The sequence below is a fragment of the Diorhabda sublineata genome, chromosome X, assembly GCF_026230105.1.
Source record: "Diorhabda sublineata isolate icDioSubl1.1 chromosome X, icDioSubl1.1, whole genome shotgun sequence".
NCBI classification, from domain to species: domain Eukaryota; kingdom Metazoa; phylum Arthropoda; class Insecta; order Coleoptera; family Chrysomelidae; genus Diorhabda; species Diorhabda sublineata.
The window spans coordinates 38,877,925-38,903,017 of NC_079485.1; the positions used below are offsets into that span (position 1 = coordinate 38,877,925).

Sequence of the window (25,093 nt, forward strand, 5' to 3'; positions counted from 1 at the left end):
AAAAAAATTCTCACCCCTACTTTTTTTAATTTTCTCTTTATATACTTACTTCCCCGGACTAATAACTTTTTATGTATTTTTAGTACTATTCTGTTTACAGCTATGTCACAAATGGATGAATGTCAGTCAACACCAACTTTATTAGAAGCTGGAATAGAACCGCAAGTGAGCCTTAGTTCTTTAGGAATTATCGTCGGACACGAACTTCTTGAGTCTTGTACGCGGCTTTCGGTGTCATTGGAACAAAATGGTCTATTTCAGGTAATTTGAATTTAGCACAATACATTCCATTGGAGCATTCAGAAGTCGTTCCATGTCGAAAAATCAAAAAATTTCGATGTAAACCAAGATTATTACGTTGATTTCAACCCTTAACTTTCAACTTTTTATAGCTTTGTTTGCGAACCAATCCAGTACTTGATCGCATACGCACTTTCAGGGTGCATTCCACAAAGAACTTACGACAATCACGTTCACGACCACAATCTTTCCCGTTCCACTTAGTTTAGAGCGTTATAATCGTAAACCCTAGTGGAATGGATTACGATCCACCTCTTGAAATGTGTCGACATGTCCGACCTAACCTAAACTGGTTCGGCATCAGTTTTAGTTGTTACCTGCGAACAAAGCTAATAGTTTCTTAGCGTCTGATAAGACTGTTTTTTCAAAAAATTGTATTCAATAATTTCCTATTGCATTTCAACATAAACGTACCATTCTGTTAATATTTTTTTTGTTTTAGAGTAATGTTTCTCGGTCTTTGAGTGCAAGTCAATCTTCAAGACTCAGTCAAAATTATTCAGGTTTAAAAATGACGTTGGAGGAACTAAAAGCTGTTAACAAATACGCAGAGAGTACAAGAAGCTTAAGTTATTTATTGCAAGTGAGTTTTTTTTTTATTTTTCATAAAAATTGCAAAATAATTTCGGTGAAAAGTGATATTGATTATGGGATAATTATTAAATCAGTCTATAAAATATATTATTAGCTAAATGCTCAAATTGTTTTAGTACACCAGCGACAGTTCAAACTTGACAAATTACTTTGCTAATTATTGTATAAACTAGTTGGGGGTATTTCGAGTTTTCGTCATAAAATATTTCTCATTAAATATATACAAGGTGTTTCTATATTCGACCAACAACGCTCTTCCACAAAGAGATCTCAATAAATGATTCATTTTGATATAGGAATACGAACCCTTACAGGGCCTAGTTGCTGAAATATAGGGTGTTCAAAATTTTAAATCAAAAATTTCCCATAAATCAAGAACGCATTTAAATTTTTTTTCCAAATTTGGTGACCAATATGCTCCTTAATAAAGTAATATTTTGACATAAACAAACTTTGGAAAAATTTAACCAGTGACGCACTGTCAGGGTTAGTTGTCATTTTTATCCCCGTATTGTTAAGAGATTGCCCAGAATGTTATGTTCTAATATATGGAGAGATAAATGGGAAGTTTTTGACTAACAAATGAGGACCTGAGCCTCTAAAGATCTCCTTACTAGGATTCCCAAAAACTATTATAGAATGAATAGTGAGTAACAACGAATTTTATTTTGCTTGAACTGACTTGGATGGAAATAGTCTGGTTTGTAAAATAGATAAAACATACGTTCATATATTTAAACACGGGTTTTCCAATTGTTTCCATTTTTAAATTGTAAAAAGCTCGTTCTGTATTGGTAAACTCTCTCAATCCCAGATTATTTTGAACCAAAACTTTCTATTTATGTTCTTGGGGAAAGCTAATGCATTCACAATAAAATAATTTTGCACAAGAATCTCAGAGCCAAACGAAACAATACTGATTTGAACTTTTCTCTATATAATATGTATTAGACAAGATAATCTTCATCGAACACTTCAGAATTATGATGAGTATGATTTTTATGGGAATAATGTTAAAAGCATCATAACCTTCAATGAGTTCCAATTCAATGATTTACATACTTATATCTAGTTTTCAAAATTCACATTATCTTGAATGAATAATTGAATTTAGTCTAACCAAAGTTTTTATATAAAAAGATATGTTTAGATATTAGAGCTCTCACTAAACAACACCATTTAAAATTGTGGAATTTTGTTATAAATTGTTGACTTACCACTATATATTTCCTAGAGGTGCTACTCTATTAATATTTTAGATTGTATGTATGTACATTTTATGTATTTTTCTATTCCTCTTTCAGTTTCATAACCAAAATTTCATTTTGTAATTACTGGTATTTAACTGTTGTTTTAGTATGTCTTTTCTTTCTTAGGTGCATGAAAGACAAACGGAAAGAATGAAAACTAGATCTCAATGGTTCCTGGGTCCTCAAGTAGATTGTGCTGGTTGTTGCAGTTCTTTAGACTTACCCCTTAACGAAATGGATGTATCCGCTTTGACTAACGCATTTTTAAGAAAATCCTCTTCTGGGACCATAGGTAATAATAACAATAAATGTTTTTTTTATGGAACAATGCTTTTACCAATAAAGTGGCAATTATACAGAACCAATAAATGAACACTGCAAATTTAAAGAGAAATATTATTAAGGATTTTAATGTTGTTTTTGGCAAATGTATGAATTGCAAACCTTCAATGGAGAGTATTTACCACTAGCATAATCATACATTAGAAGTTGTTATTGTCATGAGTCGAGTGAAGAACAAATGGGTAGCTATTGTTGGTAGTGAATAAGAAAGCTAACCAATACTCCTCAGGGATGTTGCTGTATCAAACAATGATTTAGACTAATACGACGAGGTGATGGTAGATTTGGCAAATCATACTGATCTTGATTTGCAATAGATGTGGTATATTGAAAGATTCGAGGTGGTACCTACAATGATATCATCTACAAATCCCATTTTCCACAAGCTGCGCCTCCATAACATGATTCACAGGAGGTCGCATTTCTTATTTGATGATTGTTCAAAAATTGTGATCATAGAACATTATCTTACATGAGTTTGTAATCGGAATAGGAGAATATATGCGCATATAAAGTTAATTAGGACACCAAACATGAAACATTTTGAGTCTATCTGCCTAATTTGAATTGTTTTGAACTAATTATATAACCTAAAGCTGAAAGTTTTTCAGAATGATTATTTTATACATTGAACAGTGTATAGGGTTCATCCAAAGTAATAAAAAATATTGTCAGCAGTCCGTTATCCAACTTTCAAAGAAATAGTTGTAATATCGTGCAAGTCTCATTGTTAATAAGGTACAGGGTCTTGTTTTTTGTATGAACCATCTCTGACTGGCGTTAAAATTATTTCCCTATTAATGCTACTGTAAAAACTAATAATTTTGAATTAAAAAAAAAACAATTCAAAAGATAAACAATATCCAGAGAAGAGTACAATACGTGAACCACACGTTACAAGTGGTCAATAAGTCTTTTGAATCAATGATTGGTTTGGGGCTATTGACTATTAGAATTATTTTTATATCTGTGAGACATATCTGAATTTTTAAAGACAATGAACTCTCAGCTTACAATTTGAAGGCAGTGATCATAAAAAAGCACATCTGTTAGCTATTAGAACATCGATCGCTGCTTGTATTTTATGTGAAGGTGCATTTTTTAATATCTTCAAGAAGCAAGGATCACTTTAAGTTTACCTTTAACTGAATTTTTGATTTTATAACAACAAAACACATCCGTACATTTACACAACTGCAAACTATCTACGCGCGATGCGTAATGGCGCCGCTTGCTAGATGGCAATATTAGTAGCAATAACAGAAAGTTTTTGGAAGTTCCAGATTTTAACCCTCATCTTAATCTAGCAGCGTCGGGTAAACAGTAACAAAGGCCACACAAAACACATGAGGCAAACTAACTTCAGCTGTTGAGACCCCTAACAAACATACTTTTCTTCTTCAGTATCTATTACAAAGCATTATTTTCTTATGTATTTCTATCACAATATTATTATTATGAATTATTACATGTATCAATACTTTATATTACTTTGGAAGTACCTTATATAAATACTAATAATTTGCTTTCTTCTTTAAAAGAAATATTTTTGCAGTTGGCATTGCCGGATTATCTATAAGTGCAGAATCTGTCCAGAAACGGCCAAGTGTTAAACGTACAAATTCCAGAGATAAAAGGCTTCTTCATAGATCGACTAGTAGACGAAATAAGGAAAATAATCCACGTCAAAACATCTAGACTTTTTTTAAATTCCACATTGAAATTATGTATTGAATCGTATATTTGTGGTTTATGGAATGATATATTGAATTTTAAGATTTTTGTGTACCATATTTATATTATATGGAAAAATGTCTGAAATATTAACTGGTTCTATTTAAAACCAGCCCAACTATCTGTGATACTAGTTTATAGAAAATTGATGTATTATTTATAACTATATATCTTTAAATGCCATTGTGTTCAATGTCTATTTCCTTGTTTCAAGATTCTTTGAAATATAAATCAACATTTACAAGTCTGAATTTAATTTATCCCTCAATGGATACTCCTGTTTTCAACATTTTGTGAAAACATATGCGCCTGTTGATGTCAGCCCGACACCAACAGTCTCAAACTGACATGAAAATGAATTCTTCTGAATTCAAACCTTTGTCAAGAACAACATTCTTTCTGATTAACAAATAAGGTATAAATAATGGAAACGACTCGTTAACAATAATTAAATATATATGTATAACTAGCAATAGTGTCAAATATAAAATTACATACTTTTTTTACACATTAATCTCAACAAAAACTTTAAAATCTTATGTCATGAATCATAACCTCCTTTAGGCGAAGCAACAGGTGACGGAGGAGGGGGAAGAGGACTGAAATAGGTAGACGAACGTGAGCTAGGTGAAGGAGGACAACTTTCTTGATGGCACACTGATCTTGGGGTTGGTGGAGGTGGAAATGGACCACCATCGTACCGACCTCTTGAGGGGTAGTTGTAGTCGCTCTCGTCGTTTATATCTGTGGTACAAGGAGTTGGTGGTGGAGGTTGATTTATGGAACGATAATGGCGATAAGGTCGGTACCGAGAAGGACTACTTCCTATAAAAAAAATAATTACAAACTGGGATCTATGGATTTATTTATTTATTACCTCTTGTGGAAGCAGCTGTAGTAGCAGGACTAGGTGGAGGATTAAGAGTCTCACATGGATATCCAGTAACACTGGAACCATTAGTATTTGAGCTACTAGATGCACCTGTAACATGCCTTCGATCAAACGATGACGGGCAACCACTATCATTTAACATTGACATTCGAACAATGTCTGGTATGCCTGAAAAATAGTGCTGATATGAATATAACATTTTGCAAATTGAAATCGAATGAAATGTATTTGATTTGATTCATCATCATTATTAGAATTTCTCAAATTCCTAGTTCTTTTTACAACTGCAACTTTGTGTCTTTAATAACTTAATTATGTTAACATAATTATTCAAATGAATGATTTTTCTTGTTTATATTTTTTTCAACAACAAATAAAATAATCCTTTTGTACTCTTGTCCCTTTAACAATTGAACAATATATATGCATGTTAGAATGACTAACATCAACTTAAAATGTTACCTTTGCGATATTTCAAATTTCCAGTAGCATTTGGATGCATCGGATTTAAAGATTCCATTTGATCGTTCACTTCTTCATCTCTTGGCAAAAGCCTTTTTCTGAATAACAAAATTGAAACTATGACAAAAACGAATATACAAGCTAAAACAGATAATATAACTGTATAAGCAACGGGTTTTCCAGATGCTTTGCAATCTTTTTCATCAGATCCATCTGCACAGTTTTCATTACCGTCGCAGACTAAGGATGATGGAAGGCACACTTCAGTTTGAGGACACTGAAACAAAAGAAAAAATATATGAATAACAACTAATAATTTTAAAGAAATATTAGTGAAGAATTATTGCATTCATGAGTTTACCTACTACTAGAAGACAGCTTAAAAATATATGTATTGTTATAATGATTTCCTAAAAGCTTACCAGTCTCGAACTATTTTAAAAAAAAGGAAAAAAGTTTTGTTTTATTTGATATGCAAGGAATTGAAAATAGAGACGGATATTGCTTTTCTTGAACAGGAAACATTCGCTCCTTAATTTTCTAGATTACACAGAATGACTCCTATTTTTAGAAAAATAAAAAATCAAAGATGTGTAATCAGCATTGTTTAACCCGTAAAGAGTATTATATTTTCACAGTAGTGAAATAGTTTGTTTGTTATTATAATTTGCAGAGAAACTGATGATTGTATTTTCAATGTCTTTTGAATAGGGGAATTTTGATTTTATACTTTTGGACATAATAATATTCTCGAGCAACGAGCCTACAAGTCTATAAACTTGTAGATTTTTTCAAGGTAATTTTTTCTATTCTATGGGCGGTTTATGAGTTATGGTGAAGATCTCCTCTTTATTAAGATTCTAGTATATACTAATTTTAAAAATTGATAATTTATCGCCCCAAATTTGATGAAAATTTAGTGAAAATTTGAGTTTAATGGAAAAGTTACCTGATAACCATTTTCACAACAATTCTTTTCATCTGATCTGTCACTACAATGCGGATAATTATCACAGTAATTCTTTTTGTCGATACATTGCCCATTTAAACAACGAAATTGATCAGGAAGACATTTTGGGCAATCTGCTTCATCTGAACCATCTCCACAATCTTTTTGACGGTCACACTTCCATGCAATTGGTATACACTCTGTTTTGTCCTAGTAACAATAAAATTCACCAATATGCTAAATATTGTAGTTATAACACTATACTAACCTTTTCCGGCATGTTGCATGTGAATCTATCATCACCACAATGTGGAGGTACCACGCAAGTTCTCTTATCATCGTTAAGGATTTTTCCATGGGGACATGCGCATATTAATGAAGTACTATTATGAATACAGAAATGCGAACACTTGTGAGTAACTTTAGAGCAAAGGTTTTCAGTGTAATTTTTCACAGAGATCAAATCAAGTATATGTGTTGCTTGTATTGGTAAAGTTGAACGAGATTTTCCTGATAAAATTTCAATCCTTTGCAGTTGATCTAATTCTTTGTCAATCCAGTACAAGAAACCTAGATGGACTGTTAGTTGGGTTATTATAGAGTTACTTTCATTCAGTACTACATGCCTAGAAGAAAATTTTTGTTTAAAAAAAATGTATTTCTGGAGGGAAATTTGGTTATATTAATTATTTGGACACATACTGTAACATTTACTGTTACCTTAAAGTAAATTAGTTCATAAATATGAAAATGATCTGCTCCTTGATTCCACCGGTCAGAAGACCCTCTTCATATACTACAGATTATTTACAAAGAAAGAGAAGTGAATCTTCTGAAAGAATCAGAAGTTTTCTTTTAGAAAAAGATGTCTTTCCGGACCGTCAGTGAGGAAGGGAAATTGGTGCCAATAAATAATCCTCTATAGTACCATTGCACAAATTGACCGAAATTGGATGAAAAATTGTTACACTTGTAACATCTAGGTTTATCTGGTTATTATTAGAATTCACAATGCCATATCTAATAACAGAAGAGGAAAGCAAAATGGAATTGCTCTCAATTGTTCTTAAAATCCATTGGCAATATTGCATATGAAGATTGGGTTCTAAATTGATAATACCTTGAATGTGAAATGGTTACAATAATTTTTTTAGAACAGTCAAAACAATTTTTATAATTATTAATAATAATTTACACAATCTGATCTTCTAATAGTAGACAGAATAAAGTTGATACTAACGGGCTTGTATCGCCTACAGATATAACAACACAAATAAATATATATCTGCTAAGAATGAACTTCAAACACTCAGGTTGGTTATTTCTGGGTTTAACCATTTGAATATGGATTCACTCAGCTGATAAATCGTGTCTTCTCACGGATGCCTCAAAACTGAATTTAAGAAGAGATGAAGCAAGCGTGTGAGTCCATGAAACCACTTATAGAAAAAAATGGGTATGAAGAACTCAATAGGAATATTTGTGGGGATTTGAAAATTATGCTTCTTAATCTTTTGAACCAATGTAGCAGATCCAAATTTTATCCATTATTAGTTTAGTAGTCAACATAAACTATTATTTCATTTACTTCCTCAATATGTATTAAAACCAAACACTAATTTCCATGTATTGTGTGAGCGCTATTATTCGACAAATATTACTTATTTTTTAGCCATAGAAATTAGACATGTTTACTTACTGATTTTCTCCATCGATATTACTGATGTAAATACCATGTCCTTGTGCCCAAACAATGAGATCATTTTCTGTATCAACTGCTATAGCAGTTATGTTACTTGCTTTAGTAATAACTATTCTATGGGAGCCATCTAACCGTACACGTACTAGTTGTGGGGTTTTACCAACATCTGTATAGAATAGTAACCTAGAAGCCAAGCATTAGTATTTAAATCACATTCGGGTTTAATTATTTTAGTTTCCATACTCAATTTACGAACTATTTTTATGAAGATTATATAAAAACAGAGCTTTGCTTTTGGTTGTACTTCTTAATGTAGGTATGTCCAATAACTCTATTAGTGATAACTGCCCACCATAAACTAGTGTTGGTTGTCTTTCAATATGCAAATACATCATTAAACTCTAGACCCGTGTAGCACTTGAATGCTGCTTATATGAGAAAATTCTGAATAAATGCATTTTTGTTAAACTTTACAATTTATTGGAAGGTATTAAGCAGGTATCATACTACTTTCACTTAACGTTTCAACAGGCCAACGAAATCGTTTAAGTACCGCAGCTATTGCCGTTGAAGCCTTTTTATAAATACATAACCAAACAGTAGGTTGTGGTGTGCTATAATTACCACTATTGAAGTCATCCGCAAAAGACGTTCAAAAAATCTAAATCCCTGCAACTTTTTCTATAAGTAAAGGTTGCTTGACTGATCATGTCATTGAATAAGTCATATTCTCTATTCTCTATTTTTCTTTTCCCTACATGAGGTTTATTTTACGTTGTTCACTGACTGGACACTTTGCTGAAGAGAGCACACTGTTTTTTTTTATATTTTTATCATAACTTTATTCAGATTTCATTACTTTTGTGAAAAAGTGTTCATCTTACATTAGGTTCAATTTAACAGTAAGTCAAATTTACCTTTTATCTACATGTAGTGCAATAAGACGTGGTTTTTCTTTTTCTCTTTTTTCCAAATTGCCAAACGAATTTTGATTTTCCAAGTATGTGACATTAATAACATCATTTATTTCACAAGTCCAAAACAGCAATCTACCCACTGGATCTAGAGCAATGTCGAATGGTTGTATTTCTTTATGGCTTGAAACAATATTCATATCGGTTTTTGGTTTGCCACTCTCCATTTTTTGTTCCGTTGCTTCCGATTTTTTTATCGATCGAGATTTACTATCAATCTAAAAAAGAAAATAGTAGATTTTTGAACACAATTGTTGTAATAAGAATACAATAGTTGAAGCTAGGAGTTACATAATACACAGTTCAAGAATTACAATACTAGGTAAAAAATTTTTTAAAGACATGACCACGAACCATTCTTATTGGGATATCTATCAAAAGTAATTATTGTGGAATTTAAAGTTTGTCACGACATATATGATAATCTTTCAACTTGATCTAACAAATAAATAATTTTTTTGGCTATAATGAACATTAAAAAAATTAAAACACGAACTTACCCAGTATAAATAATTTGTTCTTTGGTCATAATCTATTGCCTTTACTGCTTTCAAACCTTGTATTGGTAAAACTGCTTCCGGGCAATCAGATGTATCAGGAACTAACCTAACTATTAAGTTTCTTAAACTAAATATCATGAAATTAATAGGAGCTAAAATAAAGAATATAGTAATTAAATTATCAATTATTTGAATTAAGTAACTGTTTAATTAACCATTGATTGAACAGTAACACATGTGATGGTCTCGTTAGACTCAGCCTTCAATATATTGAATAATACTTACGTATACATTCTTTTTGATTCAATGTATAATGGTTTGGACATGCACATGTGTAACCTGTTTGTTCTTCATCCAATTTCGGTGGTAGTGCAAGACATAGATGAGAACAACCACCATTACTTGTGGCACACTGATTTGTATTTCTATTTTTATATTGGTAATGTACCAATAAATCAGTTACGCCCTCAATTTTATTAATTCTTACTTTATTCGAACCATCGGTTTTGTTTGCACGAAACACTTCACCTAAAAGAGATTTTCAATACATAAAAATTCATTTCAAATAAAATACATTATAATTACAAATAAAGAAAGGGTGGAATTAATTATAGAGTACGAATTTACTTTACTACGACATGTCACAAATAATCTGAGCATTTGTACTCAATTGATCCAATCTCTCTACTTCTTAATTTAGGTGACTAAATCTTATACTTCACTTTTATTTACTACAATTTACTCACAATAGGTCTTGTTATAAAATTTTCAATATAAAGATTTGCTAAATTAAAAAAGCTGCTCAAAAAAATCAGCCGTTGATGATTTTTACACATGATTCTATACTGCACCTTGATAATGTAAAAATAGGAAAACCCATTACTTTTATTTTTCTAAACATTTTGACTATTTAATTACAACGATATTTGATAATCTATGGTGGAAAAAATAAGCAGCTGTTAATAACTTTTTATAATCTGAAAGTTCAATTCTTGATTAAATAAATAAAATGATAATTTTTTATCAATTCATGAACCTTATGAAATTCTCATTGCAAAAATTAAAATTAGACAAATTGCTATTAACCAAAGAGTAATCAATAAAACTTCACATATATCTAACTGTTAACTCAATTCGCATTTTCATTAATTGTAGTGAATCAACTGTATTGTGTACATAATAAGAATATTTTCTAAATATGATTTTACCTGTTTTATTGTCACTCCAATAAATCAGATCTTTGTAGAGTGTCAAACCTACAGGTTCAAAAGTATTTTCCTTGAAAATGATCTTCTGATCATTTCCATTTAAATCAGACGACATAATAGCAGGAGTGTCTCGTTCGGTCCAGTACAATCGTTTCTTATCATAATCCAATGTAAGGCTGTTGGCGGGTTTATCAGTTGATATGAGTTTAGATTGATTTTTTCCATCCATAGCGGCCTTTTTAATTGAATTTGTAGAGCCCCATTCAGACCAATAAATATATCTAAAATAATAAGCATAAATATATATATATATATATATATATATATATATATATATATATATATATATATATATATATATATATATATATATATATATATATAGATATATATAGGTATTGTATACTGTAATAGTATTTTCTTACCCTTCCTCGGGATCTACAACAATACTGTGAGGTTCGTAAGCTTCATTCCATAACAAAGTACGTCTACTTCTACCCATAAGTCTAGAAACTTCGATTCTATGAGACACTGGATCTGTCCAGTATATATTTAACCCTAACCAATCAACAGCTATGCCTTCCGGGGATGTTAAACCTAAATCTATAACTTTCTGGATATCAGAACCATTCAAAAATGCTCTCATTATACTGCGAAGTTTGCTATCACTCCAATAAATACGCATTGTGTTTGTATCAAAGTCAATGGCACTAAAACCAAAAATTTGATATTCAAATCACAAGTTCCAATAATCATTGTATTTTTGATATGATTTAAAACTAAAAGTCTAGTAATTTGAGTGTCCTCCTGAAAGTTTTCTTCAAGATGTTTTCTTTCTAAGTAACAATATCTTAGAAATATAGAACAATAGATAAAATTTCAAATTATACATCAATTATCCATCCAGAAAAAACCAATGTTGCATACAAAAAAGTAAAGGTAGTATTTACTATCTCTAGATCTAATTTCTATGGATCTTCACGATTAACAAACTAGAAATCTAGAATTTATCTCTTGCAGAAAAAGTACAGTTTATTCATTTAAAAACATCTAAATAATTTATATAATACTAGGTGCTAATAATATAATCCGAATTCTAGTATTATTGAATCCTCTTCAGACATATTTTAAAAGCTTTCTCAGTGCAAGCCAGCTAATTCTGATGCATTTAATCGGTTTCATAACACTATAACCATTGTAATCAGACGACCGAGCTCTGCAGGTCAAATCTCATAATATGTACTTTTTGCAAAGCATTTTACCACCATTCTGAAAATTGACCTAAGCCAACCACCCCCACCTGTATGTACTAGCCAAGAACTAAAATAATAATTCTAAACAAGGTAAATACAAACACTTCTGAACCATCCAAATCATCAACAAAATAATGACAGTTCTCACTCACCTTCTTATAGTATTCTATGGTTATCAGCTGACACAATGATGTGACATTAAAATTTTTTTCCAAACCGTGATATTAGAATTTTGTTGTCAAAATTAAATTTAAATATGGAAGATATAATTAACAATTTTGGAAAGTTTATGGCACAGCCAATTGTGGTTCACATATATTCGATTCCACATTTTTCCATTGAAATATTTTTGGCCTTGTTGTTGTGTGTATGTCATATACTCCTTATTTTTCACGTTAATGAAGTATTTCGAAGAGCAAACGCGGATGCAATGGTAAAACTTAAAGAGAAATATTCACATCCAAATAAAACTGGCTGCTGCTCAAGAATTCACGTAACTCCTAGAAGAAATGAAGCATTTATGAAAAAATCCCACCTTGTTCCATCCTATAGATACCTAGGTAGAAAAAGAAGTTCCACATCAAGTTTTGGGTGGGTAATACCCCAAAAGAAATCTTCGTTATTCAAGAGAATAGACTATCTCTTATCTACTACACCAAGTGAGTATTTGAGAAAATTTAGAAATCGTAAAACTGGAGAAGCTGAACATAAGAAAAACATGAAATCTCTAACTTCTTCACTTGATACTGTTTCAAATAGTGAAAGCACTGATTTCAAAAAGGTACCCGCCAAGAGAACTCTTAGGAAACGTAGAAAGCACATCAAAGAAAGTCCAATTTCAGATGATTCTAAAATGAAATTTCCAGATTCTGATAAAAGCAGTTTGAACAGTATTGTATGTAATGATGAAAAAGTAGGAGCAACAGTACAAGTCATATGTTTCAAAGAAGGAGAAAGCGAGAAAAAGGGAAAAGCGAAAGTGGAAGAAAAAGGAGATTTAAATAAACAGTCCCAAGATACTGTCGCAGAAATGGCTGACTACAGTGACTATTCTGATAGAAGCCTACAAACTTTGCAGGATGAAAATATCCATTGGGATAGTTTCTTATAAAGTGATTAACAAATTTCAATATACTACTGAAGGACGATATCCAAAATTATTTTATGTAGCTGTTTCAATTCATTTTTCACGTTCAGTCAAGTTTAGTAATATTGTTAAATACAAAATTTTTTGTGTTCTCAATGAAGTTTAAATAAAACTGTAAAACAATTGTAGATTTTTTTATAAAATCATTATACTTTGATTATTTTCTACAAACCAAACTACACTTATTGTTAGTTGAAAAGTAAATAGATAATATGAATACATATATATATATATATATATATATATATATATATATATATATATATATATATATAAAATAAAATAAAATTGTAAACTACTCAAGAAAGTCGTGATACAATGGCAAAACTAACAGCTGTAGCAATACAAAAGGATTAATATTTTTGTGTGTAAATGAAGTAAACATAACAGGAGAGGCACTATGCAAGAAGGAGAATTAACAATATTATAACAACAGTAACATTACTTTATCAAGTTTAATGAATAAAATATATCAATCATAATTTACAATCTAAACTATATTAGATTTTAGTTAATGGCTAACAATTGTCATTTAACTACTTTAGAGTGTGCTAAGTTTAATGAAAATAAGTCAGAATATAAAGTACAAAGACCTGCTTGTGTGTATCACTAAAACTATAAGTAGGTTCCCCACTAAAAGACTGATGATTATTATACCTCTATACAAAGTGGTAGAGGGATTAGCCCGGAAGGCAATTTTGTGTTATCGAAAGAAGATACAGGTAATGACAGAATTAAAAAGCAGAACGTGGTTCTTTCTAAGCAAGTACGTGTTATAAGAGAATCGTGAGAATGTGATCAATAAATTAGTTTTATTTCATTGCTTTGAAGGAAGGTTGGGAAAAGGAATCTACCATACACACCATCAAATGCAATACAAACGGTTTGAAAACCACTATGAAAACTAGCGCTAGAGTATGCGGACTTCTGTAAGAGAAACTATCTGACAAAAGTAGTTGCCATTGAGAGGAATGGAAATAAACCTGGAAACAAACTAGGTGACGCAAAGGATAAAAAGAGGCCAACATACTTGCCAAGAAAGGGGTGCAAAAACTGTTCATTGGATTCTAATCTTTTTGTGGTATAGGAAAGTGCACGTAAAAGAAAGAGTTAGACTGGAAAAAGAATATAAAGAGAATTACTGTCGCCATATGCTTCTACAACTGGACTACTTCAAACAATTCTTTCGGAAATTTAATGCTCTGAATGCTCTGGATATCACACGTTATACTACACTTTCTCACTGGATTTCTTACAGAACATTGAACCCTCAGGAAGCACCTGATGAGATATGGGGAAGAGAAATGAACTACAAATTATCCAGTTACAGAATGCCTTGCCATTACTAGCAATACAGAAAATTCTTTGAACAGGACATTTGTAGGAGCAAGAAATGATCTCCGAGCCAGTTATGAAGCTGGAGTTACCCCTGTACAATCTACAATCTAGGTTTTTATAGAATCTCTTGAAAAAAAATGTAATTGTTATAGGAAATATTAAAGGTAATGAGAAGTACTTATTTACTAAATATGTAATAAGTTGAGTTTTTCCAATATTTTCTCAAATCTAAGAATCCCCATGATACAAAATTTCATAATTCCACCTTTTGTAACTTTTTAAAAATGTCTAATCGTAGGTCATCATAAAAAGAATTGTATTTCATCCAATAAATATAGTGTATTTTCTTCCAAAAATGAAAAGTACTTTTTAATAATATTCCATTGTCTTCTGCTTATCATTGTATATTAATTGGTCACCTGAACAATATACATATATACTATTATTAATATCATAATTATATTAAAAAAGTTGCTACTTACCTAGCATGCTTTATGCCTGCTATTGGAATCGTAATTTCATAATGTTCATTTTCAATTCCAATTCTACCTATATTAGTTCGTTTTGAATACAACAAAAATGCTTTTGGCTTCACACAAGTTTTTCCATCTTTTTTCAATTCATGGTCTATTTGACAAGCACATATTCTTTCTTGATTGTGTTTGTAAAGGCACAGTTGTGAGCAATTACCATTATTATCTTTACACAAGTTCCAACCTATGGAGGCATTCAAATTTATAGCTCTAAGCCCCATAACATTTTCCATTTGATCAACAATTACTTCTCTGTCACTTCCTGAAAAAAATTCAGCATCAATCTCTAATCTAAAATAATCGTTTAATGTTCTGTAAAATTATGTGTAATAATACAACCATAAATTTGAAATCTTTATTGGTGTTCAAATGTCTTTAAAAGAACCAAAAACTTAACACACCCTGTTAAACAACTAAAATATTTCTCTGATATGGCTCCAGCCATATTTTGTCTCGTTTCAAAGTTCTAAGTACCTACAGTCAATGAAATGCAAAGAAGAAATCATGTACTGAAGTTGATATCCAAAAAAGTGATTGAAAAATGTTTTCAGGTATGGATCATTATTTTATGGCTTTTAATTCTAGGATGTCCGAAACTGCAGATGATACAATAAATATGTGAATTTATTTACCTGTTTCTTTATTAGCTCTATCGATAGCTCGTCGCTGCCAATCAGTCCAATAAATATAATCATTCATCAAAGTGAAACCAAATACATGAGGCACATTATCATTTATAAGTTCTCTTCTGTTAGTTCCATCCATATTTGCATATTCAATTTTGTCTAATTTAGCATCCCCCCAATATATTTTTCTCATTTTAACATCCAGTGTTATACCATTTGGCCATCCTATTCCTTCGGTAACTATTTGTAGCCTTTCTGAACCATCAAGATTGGATCGCTCTATTTTTGGTTCTCTTTCATTCCAATCTGACCAAAATACCCAGCCCAATTCCGGTGCCACTGCAATACCTAGTGAACAAAAATAAATAGTATTCAAAAAATTAAAAAATGATAGAGAAAAGAAGTAGTAAAAAAAGTTATGCGAATATATCAAGGAAGCTCTATAATTATTAGATTGATGATGAATTTTGGGAATTAGAAACTACAAGCTATAAATACAAGAAAGGTATTGCATAATTACTAAGTTCGAGCAGGCATATGACAAAATAAAGAGGAAGAACACCAAACATATCAAAAATAAAGAGACTCAAAAGGTTGATTCTAGAAAAACCAAATGATTAAAAAAGGATATAAGTTAAAGTTTCTTAGAAGTCTTTCTTAATTAGAAATAACCATGGCTTAAAATACCATGTCTTGTAACACAAAGTTGAGACAGTATAAATTTATCCAAGAACTATTTAAGACATTCGAAAAAAAAAGTATGAAGAAAATTGTTTTATTTAAGTACTTTGATTATATATAAGATTTATTCTTTTACTAGCGTAAAGTATTCATGTTTTTTATTTGGATTAAATTTTAAAAGAAGTAAATTCTAGTTTTTTTATAGATGTGTCCTTGTCCGACCACACAACTCAACCTCCAATGACGGCAATTGTCTTCACTTCTAATTCCTGTCACAGTATTAGATTTTCAACTTCTCCTCCAATGGCGGTTACATTTTATATTTCTTGGTCCCTACTATTAAACCCCCAATTAAACTCATAGCAATCACTTTCTAGCCTCCTCGTATACAGATGTTGCCACTTTCTTTTCATTTTGAATATGTACAGAACATTCATCCATCACCATTACAATCCTAAAATGGATTCGGTGATGGCACTTTTGGCAGTAGAAAATCCTTCTTTTGAGGAGGGTTACTTTTCAGTTTCAATTTTTTTCCTTAGTCATCAAGAATTGCGTCATTAATCTCGTCAGCACTATTACTATTGGTTTGTCCAAAATATTATCACAATTAAAATTACCAATAATTTCATGAATAAGCTTATTAATTAAGACTGCCTTGTTCTCTTGTTTGTGCCATTTTGTTTCTACCCTTCTCTTCTGAAATACAGCTTCTCTATTTCTATTTGTTATTCCATGTTACTCAACTTTTATTATTCTTCCTCTTTTCATTCCTTTCCTCGACCTATCACGCCGTTGTTTAATTTGTTTGTTTCTCTTCTTGTGATTAACCATGTCAATTTTTTAAGAGTACCTAGTCCGTTTCCCATTTCGCAAATTAATTTGTCAATTTATGTTTCCATTAATTTATAAAAATAAAGCTTTTTACACTAATTATGTTTGTACTGATTTTATAATACTGTGGCAAATATCCAATTTGTACTCACTGTTAAGGCAGTTTTTTACTATTTAGCATATTTGAAGCTCATATTCCTCAATTTGTTGTAGCGAGATTTTTGTTAATTTTTATTTTCTTAAGTATTTGGATATTTATTTCTCTATCCCAGAATCATGCAAGTAAAATCATATATCTATTAAAAGAAAAAATCTATTCCAAGATGTGAAAATATTTTAATAATAACAGTAAATTGAATTACCTATTCTAAAAGTATTATAGATGTTTTTAAGGATTATTTACCTCTTGGGTCATATAATTTATCCATAATAATAACTTTTCTATATCCTCTGACAAGAGTGGCAACTTCTATCCTATCAGTTCCGGCATCAGTCCAGTATATATTTCTTGCAATCCAATCTAAAGCAATTCCATCAGGGTGTTCTATGTCACTCCATACAACATTCTGTTGGTCTGTACCATCTAGTTTTGCTTTCTGAATTTTCCTAACTTCATCATCTGACCAATAAATGTAGTTCTCAACTGGATCAAAATCGACTGCTATTGAATATTTTACATCAAGTGGTAAAGCACTTGAACTATATTCCGGGGAATCTAAATATATCAATCGAATTTCAGGTCTTTTTGCTAATAACAATAATTCCTGTGGCTTATCATAGCAAGTTAAATTATCCATTAATTTATAACCAATTGGACAAGCACAGGTGTACTTTGGTGGATATTGAGACAGAAGACATAAATGAGAACATCCTCCATTATTTGTTTGACATGGGCTAGAAATATTTGGTTGATGTCGAGAATCCCACACATGTATCGCCATAGGGTTTTGCACTGGTAGTAGTTCTGTAGGTTGTTTTTGTTGACCTGCTGTATCAAAATAATGGATCGCTCTAAAACATAAACATTATTGTGTTTGTATCTTGTGTGCAGAATCTCCTCGGTCATAGTTTAAGAAGTGTACAACTTCTGGGAAACAAGTTTATCACAAATGTTACCACAAGAAAAACTTGGAAACGAAGAAGACTTATAGATCCACAACAATAAGACATTACTGGGGAGGTATAACAAATTCTTCAACTGTGAATTATTTCTCCACTGTTTATGATTGTAGTTTAATCTCTCTTAGCCCTGTAAAACGCTAGAACGTACAGAGATAGCAGCCCACATCAACAAATCTATTTTTCTAAAGTGAAAAGGAGATTGAGAAGAGCTGGCTTTTTTTAAAGTGTAGCAGTGAAGAAACCTCTATCTTCCAGCATGACAATGATCCCAAATATTTCTCGAAGCTACGCAAATAGTATTTGAAAGATTGTAATGATTTGGCCGTCACAGCCGCCCGACCTCAGCTCGATTGCGTTGTTATGGGACAAATTGGACATGGAAGTCAGGAAGCAGTGTCCTACTTCCACTTCACAGTTTTGCAATATCATAAAAAACGGATGGAACCAAATAGACGACGATTATTTGTCGAAACGAAATTATTACAGTATGTATGTACCAATTACAGACTTTAGTTCTATTATTATTATATTCTTATCTTCAAAATATAAATAACAAAATCCATCATATCGTTTTTATTTATGTATCACGCAAACTATAGGGTGGGCAAAAACTTTGTGTATATGAATAATGTATGATTGTTAAACAAAGCACACCTACATAATAATAATTGTATGCTTGGTTTAAATGTAACATGGAACAGTTTATACAGGATTAAGCTAGCCCATTACAGAATATATGTTAAAAATTACATAGAAATATGTGAAGCATTTTCTGAGATAATTTGTAGTTTTAATGCTACAGTGATGGAAAATGGATACAATGATCTTATTTGTAATATCCTATAAGAAGACACATTATCTAAAACTTTGACTTTTATAATCAGTACACTATTACACCCTCTCACAATGAATTTACTAGTCTATGATTGATTTCTAGATTTTCTCGAGAAAACATTTGTAATTCAATTTTGTTCCCAAACCTGTTTTATTAACGAAAAGTAATTCTTATTTGTACTTCAATTACACTTTAATATATGTTTAATATACATTGGCAATTTTCATTTTTTTAAATTTCTTTGTGGGATGAAAATTAAGTTAATATAATATTTATTGCTAACAACTTTTCTGTCCATTATAAAAAAAATCAAATTAATTCAACTGGTTTTTTAGATTCAAACTGTATAATACAATTTTTTTCAAATTTGCTATTATTCATGTGATAATCTATTAAATTAAGGAGAGTTATTGAAAATTTGATGTGATTTTTTAATAGTTAGTTTACCCTGGATCCCAATCAGTCCAATATAACTTGGTGTCGAATTGGGTCAAAGCAAATGGATATCCAGATCTTTTTGCTAAGACTGTTACCAAATTTTTTCCATCATAATCCATTTTTTTAATAAAATTTAGTTTGCCATCAGTCCAGTATACACAGCTTGTTTTCAAATCAATAGTCAATCCATTTGGCCAAAATATGTAATCAGAAACAATCACTTTTCTTGAAATTGGATTACCATCTAAACTTGCTCTTTCAATTTTTGGAAATTCACCCCAGTCTGTCCAAAATATAAAACTAAAAAAATTGGTAACGGAATTAACTTTGATAGAGATCAACTTATTCAGTGAAGAATACAAACTTTTGAAAAAATCAATAGTTGTTTTGTTCAAATATTTACCCTGCAGACGGAACTAATGCAATTGCTCGTGGTTGATCAATATCAGTCCAGAATAAAACTTTTCTGTATTTTCCTTCAATGGTGGCTACTTCAATTCTATTTGTTTCACTATCTGTCCAATATAATTTATTGGTTATCCAATCACAAGCTAAACCATCTGGTGTTATAACATCGTTAATAATTTCTACCTATAACAAAAAATATATTAATTCAAATGTTCTGAGAATTAACTATAGCCTGTGGCTCCATCTAACTGTTCTTATTTCAACTAATTATCTATTGCTTTTGCAATCTTGCGTTCGAGAGTGTGAAAACTAATCAGAAACAGAACCAGATTTATAATATGAGCTGTGATGAACTAATAATGACACTTTTGCTTCTCAAAAAGCAAGAAAAATGTATTAAGCCTTCACTCTGCTAAAGGTAAATATTAAGAATAAGCTACAGAAGTTTACAATTTCATCATTATCTATTATTACTGTTATTTTTGATGCATAATTAAAAAAAATTATAAAACTTCTTTTCTCTGTCATTGAGATTCAATTATCCAAATCTAAAATCCCCATTGCAAAGCTAGAGTGTCATATAAATGTATTCAACAAGATAGAAAAATGTTTAACTGCCTGTCTCTAAAAGCCAAGATGCTATAGCATTAACATATGTAAATCAACTACTTACTAGGTTGGCCAGAATACTTTCAAAGTTCATATAAATCATATATCATAAAAACAGAATACAGTTTTACATAAAGGGTTATTTATCATTTGAAAAACTTTATCTACTTACTTTATTAGAAGCATTTCCTTTTGAATAGTAGTTGATACTGAAAATACTTTCGTTTTCATGGTCACCCCAAAATATTTTTCTAAGTGCATAATGGTAATCAAATGTTGATATGTATGATGTTGAGTTTTTTGTATTTTTAAATATGATTTCTGGTTTGTAAGCTCTAGAAGAATTAACTAGGCGTATTTCATATACAGTGGAGTATAACAGTAAAGGGGTTTCATTTCCTAAAAAGAAATATAGACAAATTCAGTGTATAAATGTAATAGTACAATTATTTACATATCAGGCTTGTGCTGATTAAAATCATGATTTAAATCGCTTGATTCTTAAAATTAACATCATGATTTGAATCAATTTTTTTATTCAGAACCAGATAAAAACATAATATAAAGTTTTCTTAAAAATCAAAAGAAGTATCTGCTTTTAGCAAAAACAATAGAAAAAGAAGCACATAATTCCAAATTCCTAATCTAAACGTAACACCTAAATTTTATTACTGCCATATTGGGTGCTCTTTTCTTCCACTCATTTTACTTTATTTATATGTTTTCACTTCACTTAACTAACTTAACTAGCAAAATGCGTGCAATTGTTGGAAAACATCAAATTATAGGTTGAGAATGAAAACAAGCCTGTATTATAATTTTTAGACTTATACTTTAAAATAATTAACAATAATTTCAAAGAACAAAAATGTTCAAATTTTATATCAGATTTTGCCCCACCCTGTTACATATGAAAATCAACATGTTAATAATTGGTTTTTCATTGTATTCAGAACCCTCAATGATGCCACAAGTTTATCGTGAAGCAATTACAATTAAAAGAAATATATCTAAACAACAGATTTGTGCTACCTAAATTTTTTTTTCTAATTCAGGAATTGAGTTTAGTGTCCACTTGACAATGTATAATTTCATAAACATTTTTAGACCACAAGAATTTTATAATTGCAGGTGATTTTTATTGAAATCATGGACAAATCCAATTGGATTCAGTGTTCCTAGTGCTATAAAAAAAAGTTTGTTCCTGTCACAAGTTGAGATCATTTGATAATTTCCTCAGAAGAAGGAGAACCAAATGGATTATTGGAAGATGTAATGGTGATTTATATTGGTCTTTCTAAAACATTTGTCTCATAATATAAATGAAAAATATAATTTTCTTCCGACATAGATTTAAATTTTTAATAGATGTGACTAGGCAATATAACTTCGAAAACACCTAAAGTTCTGAAAGAGAAGCCTTTTCAATAACTTGTAACTGATTAAGAAAGAAATTGATGTTCTTAGAAATTGAACAAAATTACAGCATGAAGATAATGGTACTAAGCAATAAAAGCAAAGAATTCAACAAAAAAGTAAATATAGCACAACACAATAATGAGGTATTTATTCAATTCATAACAACTGCAAAATTAGGAAATTTACAATTATTCAATTATATTATATTCTTATAGCAAGAATTTCACATTATTTTTAAAATAATTCAGAATAAAATATGTGTGTATGCTCATCATCATTGTTTATAATGTTTTTGATCAAGAAGAAACACATGCGAAACTACAAAATAACTATTTTTAAATTATATTTATGTTGAATTGTATTCTGTGAAGAACATTTATTGAATTAAACAAGAAATAAATGTAAACTTGGACACTGTTTCTTTATAATCCTTTAATAATTAACTGGTGTGCCTAGCTCTACACAATATATTCTACTCTTAAATTGTTAAATGTTTATTGTTCCAGCTCCAGATGACATGATCTTGATCTTAAGATTAATATGAAGGTTGATCAGCAGATTTATATTATGCCTGTGGGTTATTATCCTATGCAGTATGCAGTTTTTATTCTCAAAATATTCCTGCAAGTCGAAGTTCTATAATTCATAATGTTTCCTACCGATTTTACGAATATTGGGTTAAATAGATATTCATATAATATATTTTTATTCTGCCTTTAAAATTCATGGACTATGTGGATAAATGAAAGATACGTAAAAGCATGCCCAAAATAAATAATTTCAATTTTTCTATGACTTAAAAAACAATTACCTTGGCAAAATGAAGTTACTATCACACAAACTACAGCGGACAGCAAAATATAAGAATATCGAAACATTTGAAGGCACCCCGTCGAACATTCCTACATTTTGTTTACATCTTTGAATTAAAAAGGTAAACCGATGGTTTTCAAACTTCGAATTTCATAAGCACAGAAAAATATATGGTATTTAATTATAACAGTATCCAGCATTTGTATAAAAAAACTTTACAAACACAACTGGACGCGAAACGAGACGTACCAAAACACAACAAAACAAAAATGGAAGACATAGGATAGTTCAGAGGATAACCGTAAGGTAAACAATAGGTTTTTTACTAGCTGCAGAGTTGACAAAGTGTACACTGTATCCTAGCTAGTGTAGTTATCAACGCTCTTGTGGCCACTGCGAGCCACCTCGTTGTACTAAACGGGCTAAAGGGAGCAATAAGTAAAGGGCTGAAAATGTACTAGTTTATAGTGGTATAAAAATAACCAAAGAATGTTTAAATTTTGTAAAAATCTAATCTATGTTATTTTTATACTAATATTATCACAAACAATGCACGGGTTTTCTTATTAAAATATGCTCCTAACAGTTCGTACCTAAGTGACCTGAGTGAAATGTTAACCTATAAAATTTTAATTTATATTTCTTTACATTAAAAGATGCTACTCATAGTCCATAACTAAAATATGTGTAATCCATAAAATTTTGATTTCTGTAACCAAAATCGTACGTCCGACATTACATTGCTTTTAGACACATCAAAACATTTTCATTACTTATATATTCATGTTATTATTTTTGTTAAAGAAACACAATAACACCTATTCATTTTCTAAAAGGGTATTCTATAATTTATTCATTAAATTTTTGTCAATTCGTTTTACAGGTAAAGAAATAAATAATGTATAGTATTTAGTTATTGTAATATAATGTAAATATGTAGTTATTTTTAAAATTTCGATCTAAAGAATAACTCAAATAATATTGAAGAGACCAATCTAGTGAATGAAACTTTCTATGAGTAAATGATAGTGATTCAAAGTAAATAGATGTAATTATATTTTTTTGAAATTGTAGTGTGTGCATAAAAGTTTAATGGGTGTAACTTGAAGCAATACCCATAATAGAAGCTTTTAGTTTTTTCCAACAGATATGGATACTTTTTTATAGATTATCTGAAGCATATGCAAGGAAAAAAATGCTATTCCTCCATTAGTACCAGAAGAACTCGAAACAATTAACTTATTTTTCATAATTCACTTGTTACACTGAAAACTTTCAAAATTTTGTTTGAACGATTCTTACTATCTATATGTTATAACCTATTGACCTTAGTCTTTGAATACTTATTACAAAGCATATTTAGAGGGCACATGTCTGAATTTTTCCACTTTTTTGTGATTATTTTGCATTATTTTCTGTTATATAGCATGTGTAATGGCTAATCAGAAATGTTTTATATTTTATTTCACTTAAATCTCAACCTCTTGCAAATGTACATTATAACTGATGATTCACATTGATATTTATATTAGTTTGTTAATTTCGCATGGCATATATGTATTTTTATTTAACATTCACAACTGTTTTTTCCATAAAACTTGCTATTAGGTATAATAATTACATTTTATTTGTGCTATTAAGGTTGGGACAATGTTAAAAAGTACATTTTACCTCGTTTCAAATCTTGTACTTTTATTTATTTTCTTCAATAAATTGGGATGTGAATTGAAAACATTGTGATCATTTTTATCCAATTTCAAAATAAAAAATAAGAGAAACACTTCTTGTTTTATTTCCTAATAATTTTTCTACTGACATCTATGTACCCAGTAGTTATGAATATACCAGTACATTAGACATCAGACCACCACATTAAAGTGGTTGCCTTGGGTGGTTTACATGGGTTCTCCATAAAATGTAGTGTGAGAAAGAAAATGCTTTATTGCCATAAAAAATTTTACAATTTTATAAACTAAGCAAGTAACAATGAAGTATATAAATAAATATACAAGTCAAATACATAAAAAGATGTTTACAGCTGATCTATTAATTTCACTCCTCTTGAGTCCAAAATGTGGGATGGCTGTACCTGCCAGGGATCATCGTCTTCTATTTCATATGCTCCCAGGT

General features: G+C 30.3%; 2 protein-coding genes across 4 annotated transcripts in view; one reads left to right on the top strand and one right to left on the bottom strand.

The window, feature by feature from the left end:
- The window catches only part of LOC130451097 (uncharacterized), a 34,674-nt gene extending 30,210 nt beyond the window's left edge, over positions 1 to 4,464 (top strand). For 2 of the 3 annotated variants that reach the window (XM_056789900.1, XM_056789902.1), the window contains 4 exons: positions 101 to 261; positions 743 to 883; positions 2,271 to 2,436; positions 4,042 to 4,464. In XM_056789900.1, coding sequence (XP_056645878.1) covers positions 101 to 261; positions 743 to 883; positions 2,271 to 2,436; positions 4,042 to 4,184 — 611 coding nt within the window. In that variant the 3' untranslated portion in view covers positions 4,185 to 4,464. Of the gene's footprint in view, positions 1 to 100; positions 262 to 742; positions 884 to 2,270; positions 2,437 to 4,027 lie in introns of all 3 variants that reach the window. The other variant, XM_056789901.1, reaches the window with a different exon arrangement.
- A 191-nt stretch (positions 4,465 to 4,655) lies between these two features.
- Positions 4,656 to 24,736, bottom strand: LOC130450995 (low-density lipoprotein receptor-related protein 6). The gene is made up of 18 exons (XM_056789769.1): positions 22,962 to 24,736; positions 20,904 to 21,130; positions 20,118 to 20,305; positions 19,724 to 20,014; positions 17,723 to 18,330; positions 15,811 to 16,152; positions 15,128 to 15,440; positions 11,333 to 11,617; positions 10,908 to 11,188; positions 9,985 to 10,227; positions 9,700 to 9,851; positions 9,143 to 9,417; positions 8,223 to 8,408; positions 6,792 to 7,149; positions 6,524 to 6,733; positions 5,575 to 5,851; positions 5,098 to 5,280; positions 4,656 to 5,045 (listed from the first exon to the last, which is right to left on the bottom strand). Exons 1-18 carry the CDS (start codon positions 23,026 to 23,028, stop codon positions 4,762 to 4,764), a joined length of 4,770 nt encoding a protein of 1,589 aa, XP_056645747.1. The 5' UTR covers positions 23,029 to 24,736; the 3' UTR covers positions 4,656 to 4,761.
- Between the last annotated feature and the right edge of the window lie 357 nt (positions 24,737 to 25,093).

What these genes read in the sequence shown, in the direction of transcription:
- LOC130450995 (XM_056789769.1), bottom strand. Translation starts at nt 23,028, where the DNA reads ATGTTTCGATATTCTTATATTTTGCTGTCCGCTGTAGTTTGTGTGATA. An exon ending in TAGAGCTAATAAAGAAACAG is followed by an intron (nt 15,441 to 15,810) that starts GTAAATAAATTC and finishes AATTTTTTTCAG; the next exon opens with GAAGTGACAGAGAAGTAATT. An exon ending in TTGGAGTGACAATAAAACAG is followed by an intron (nt 10,228 to 10,907) that starts GTAAAATCATAT and finishes AATCTCTTTTAG; the next exon opens with GTGAAGTGTTTCGTGCAAAC.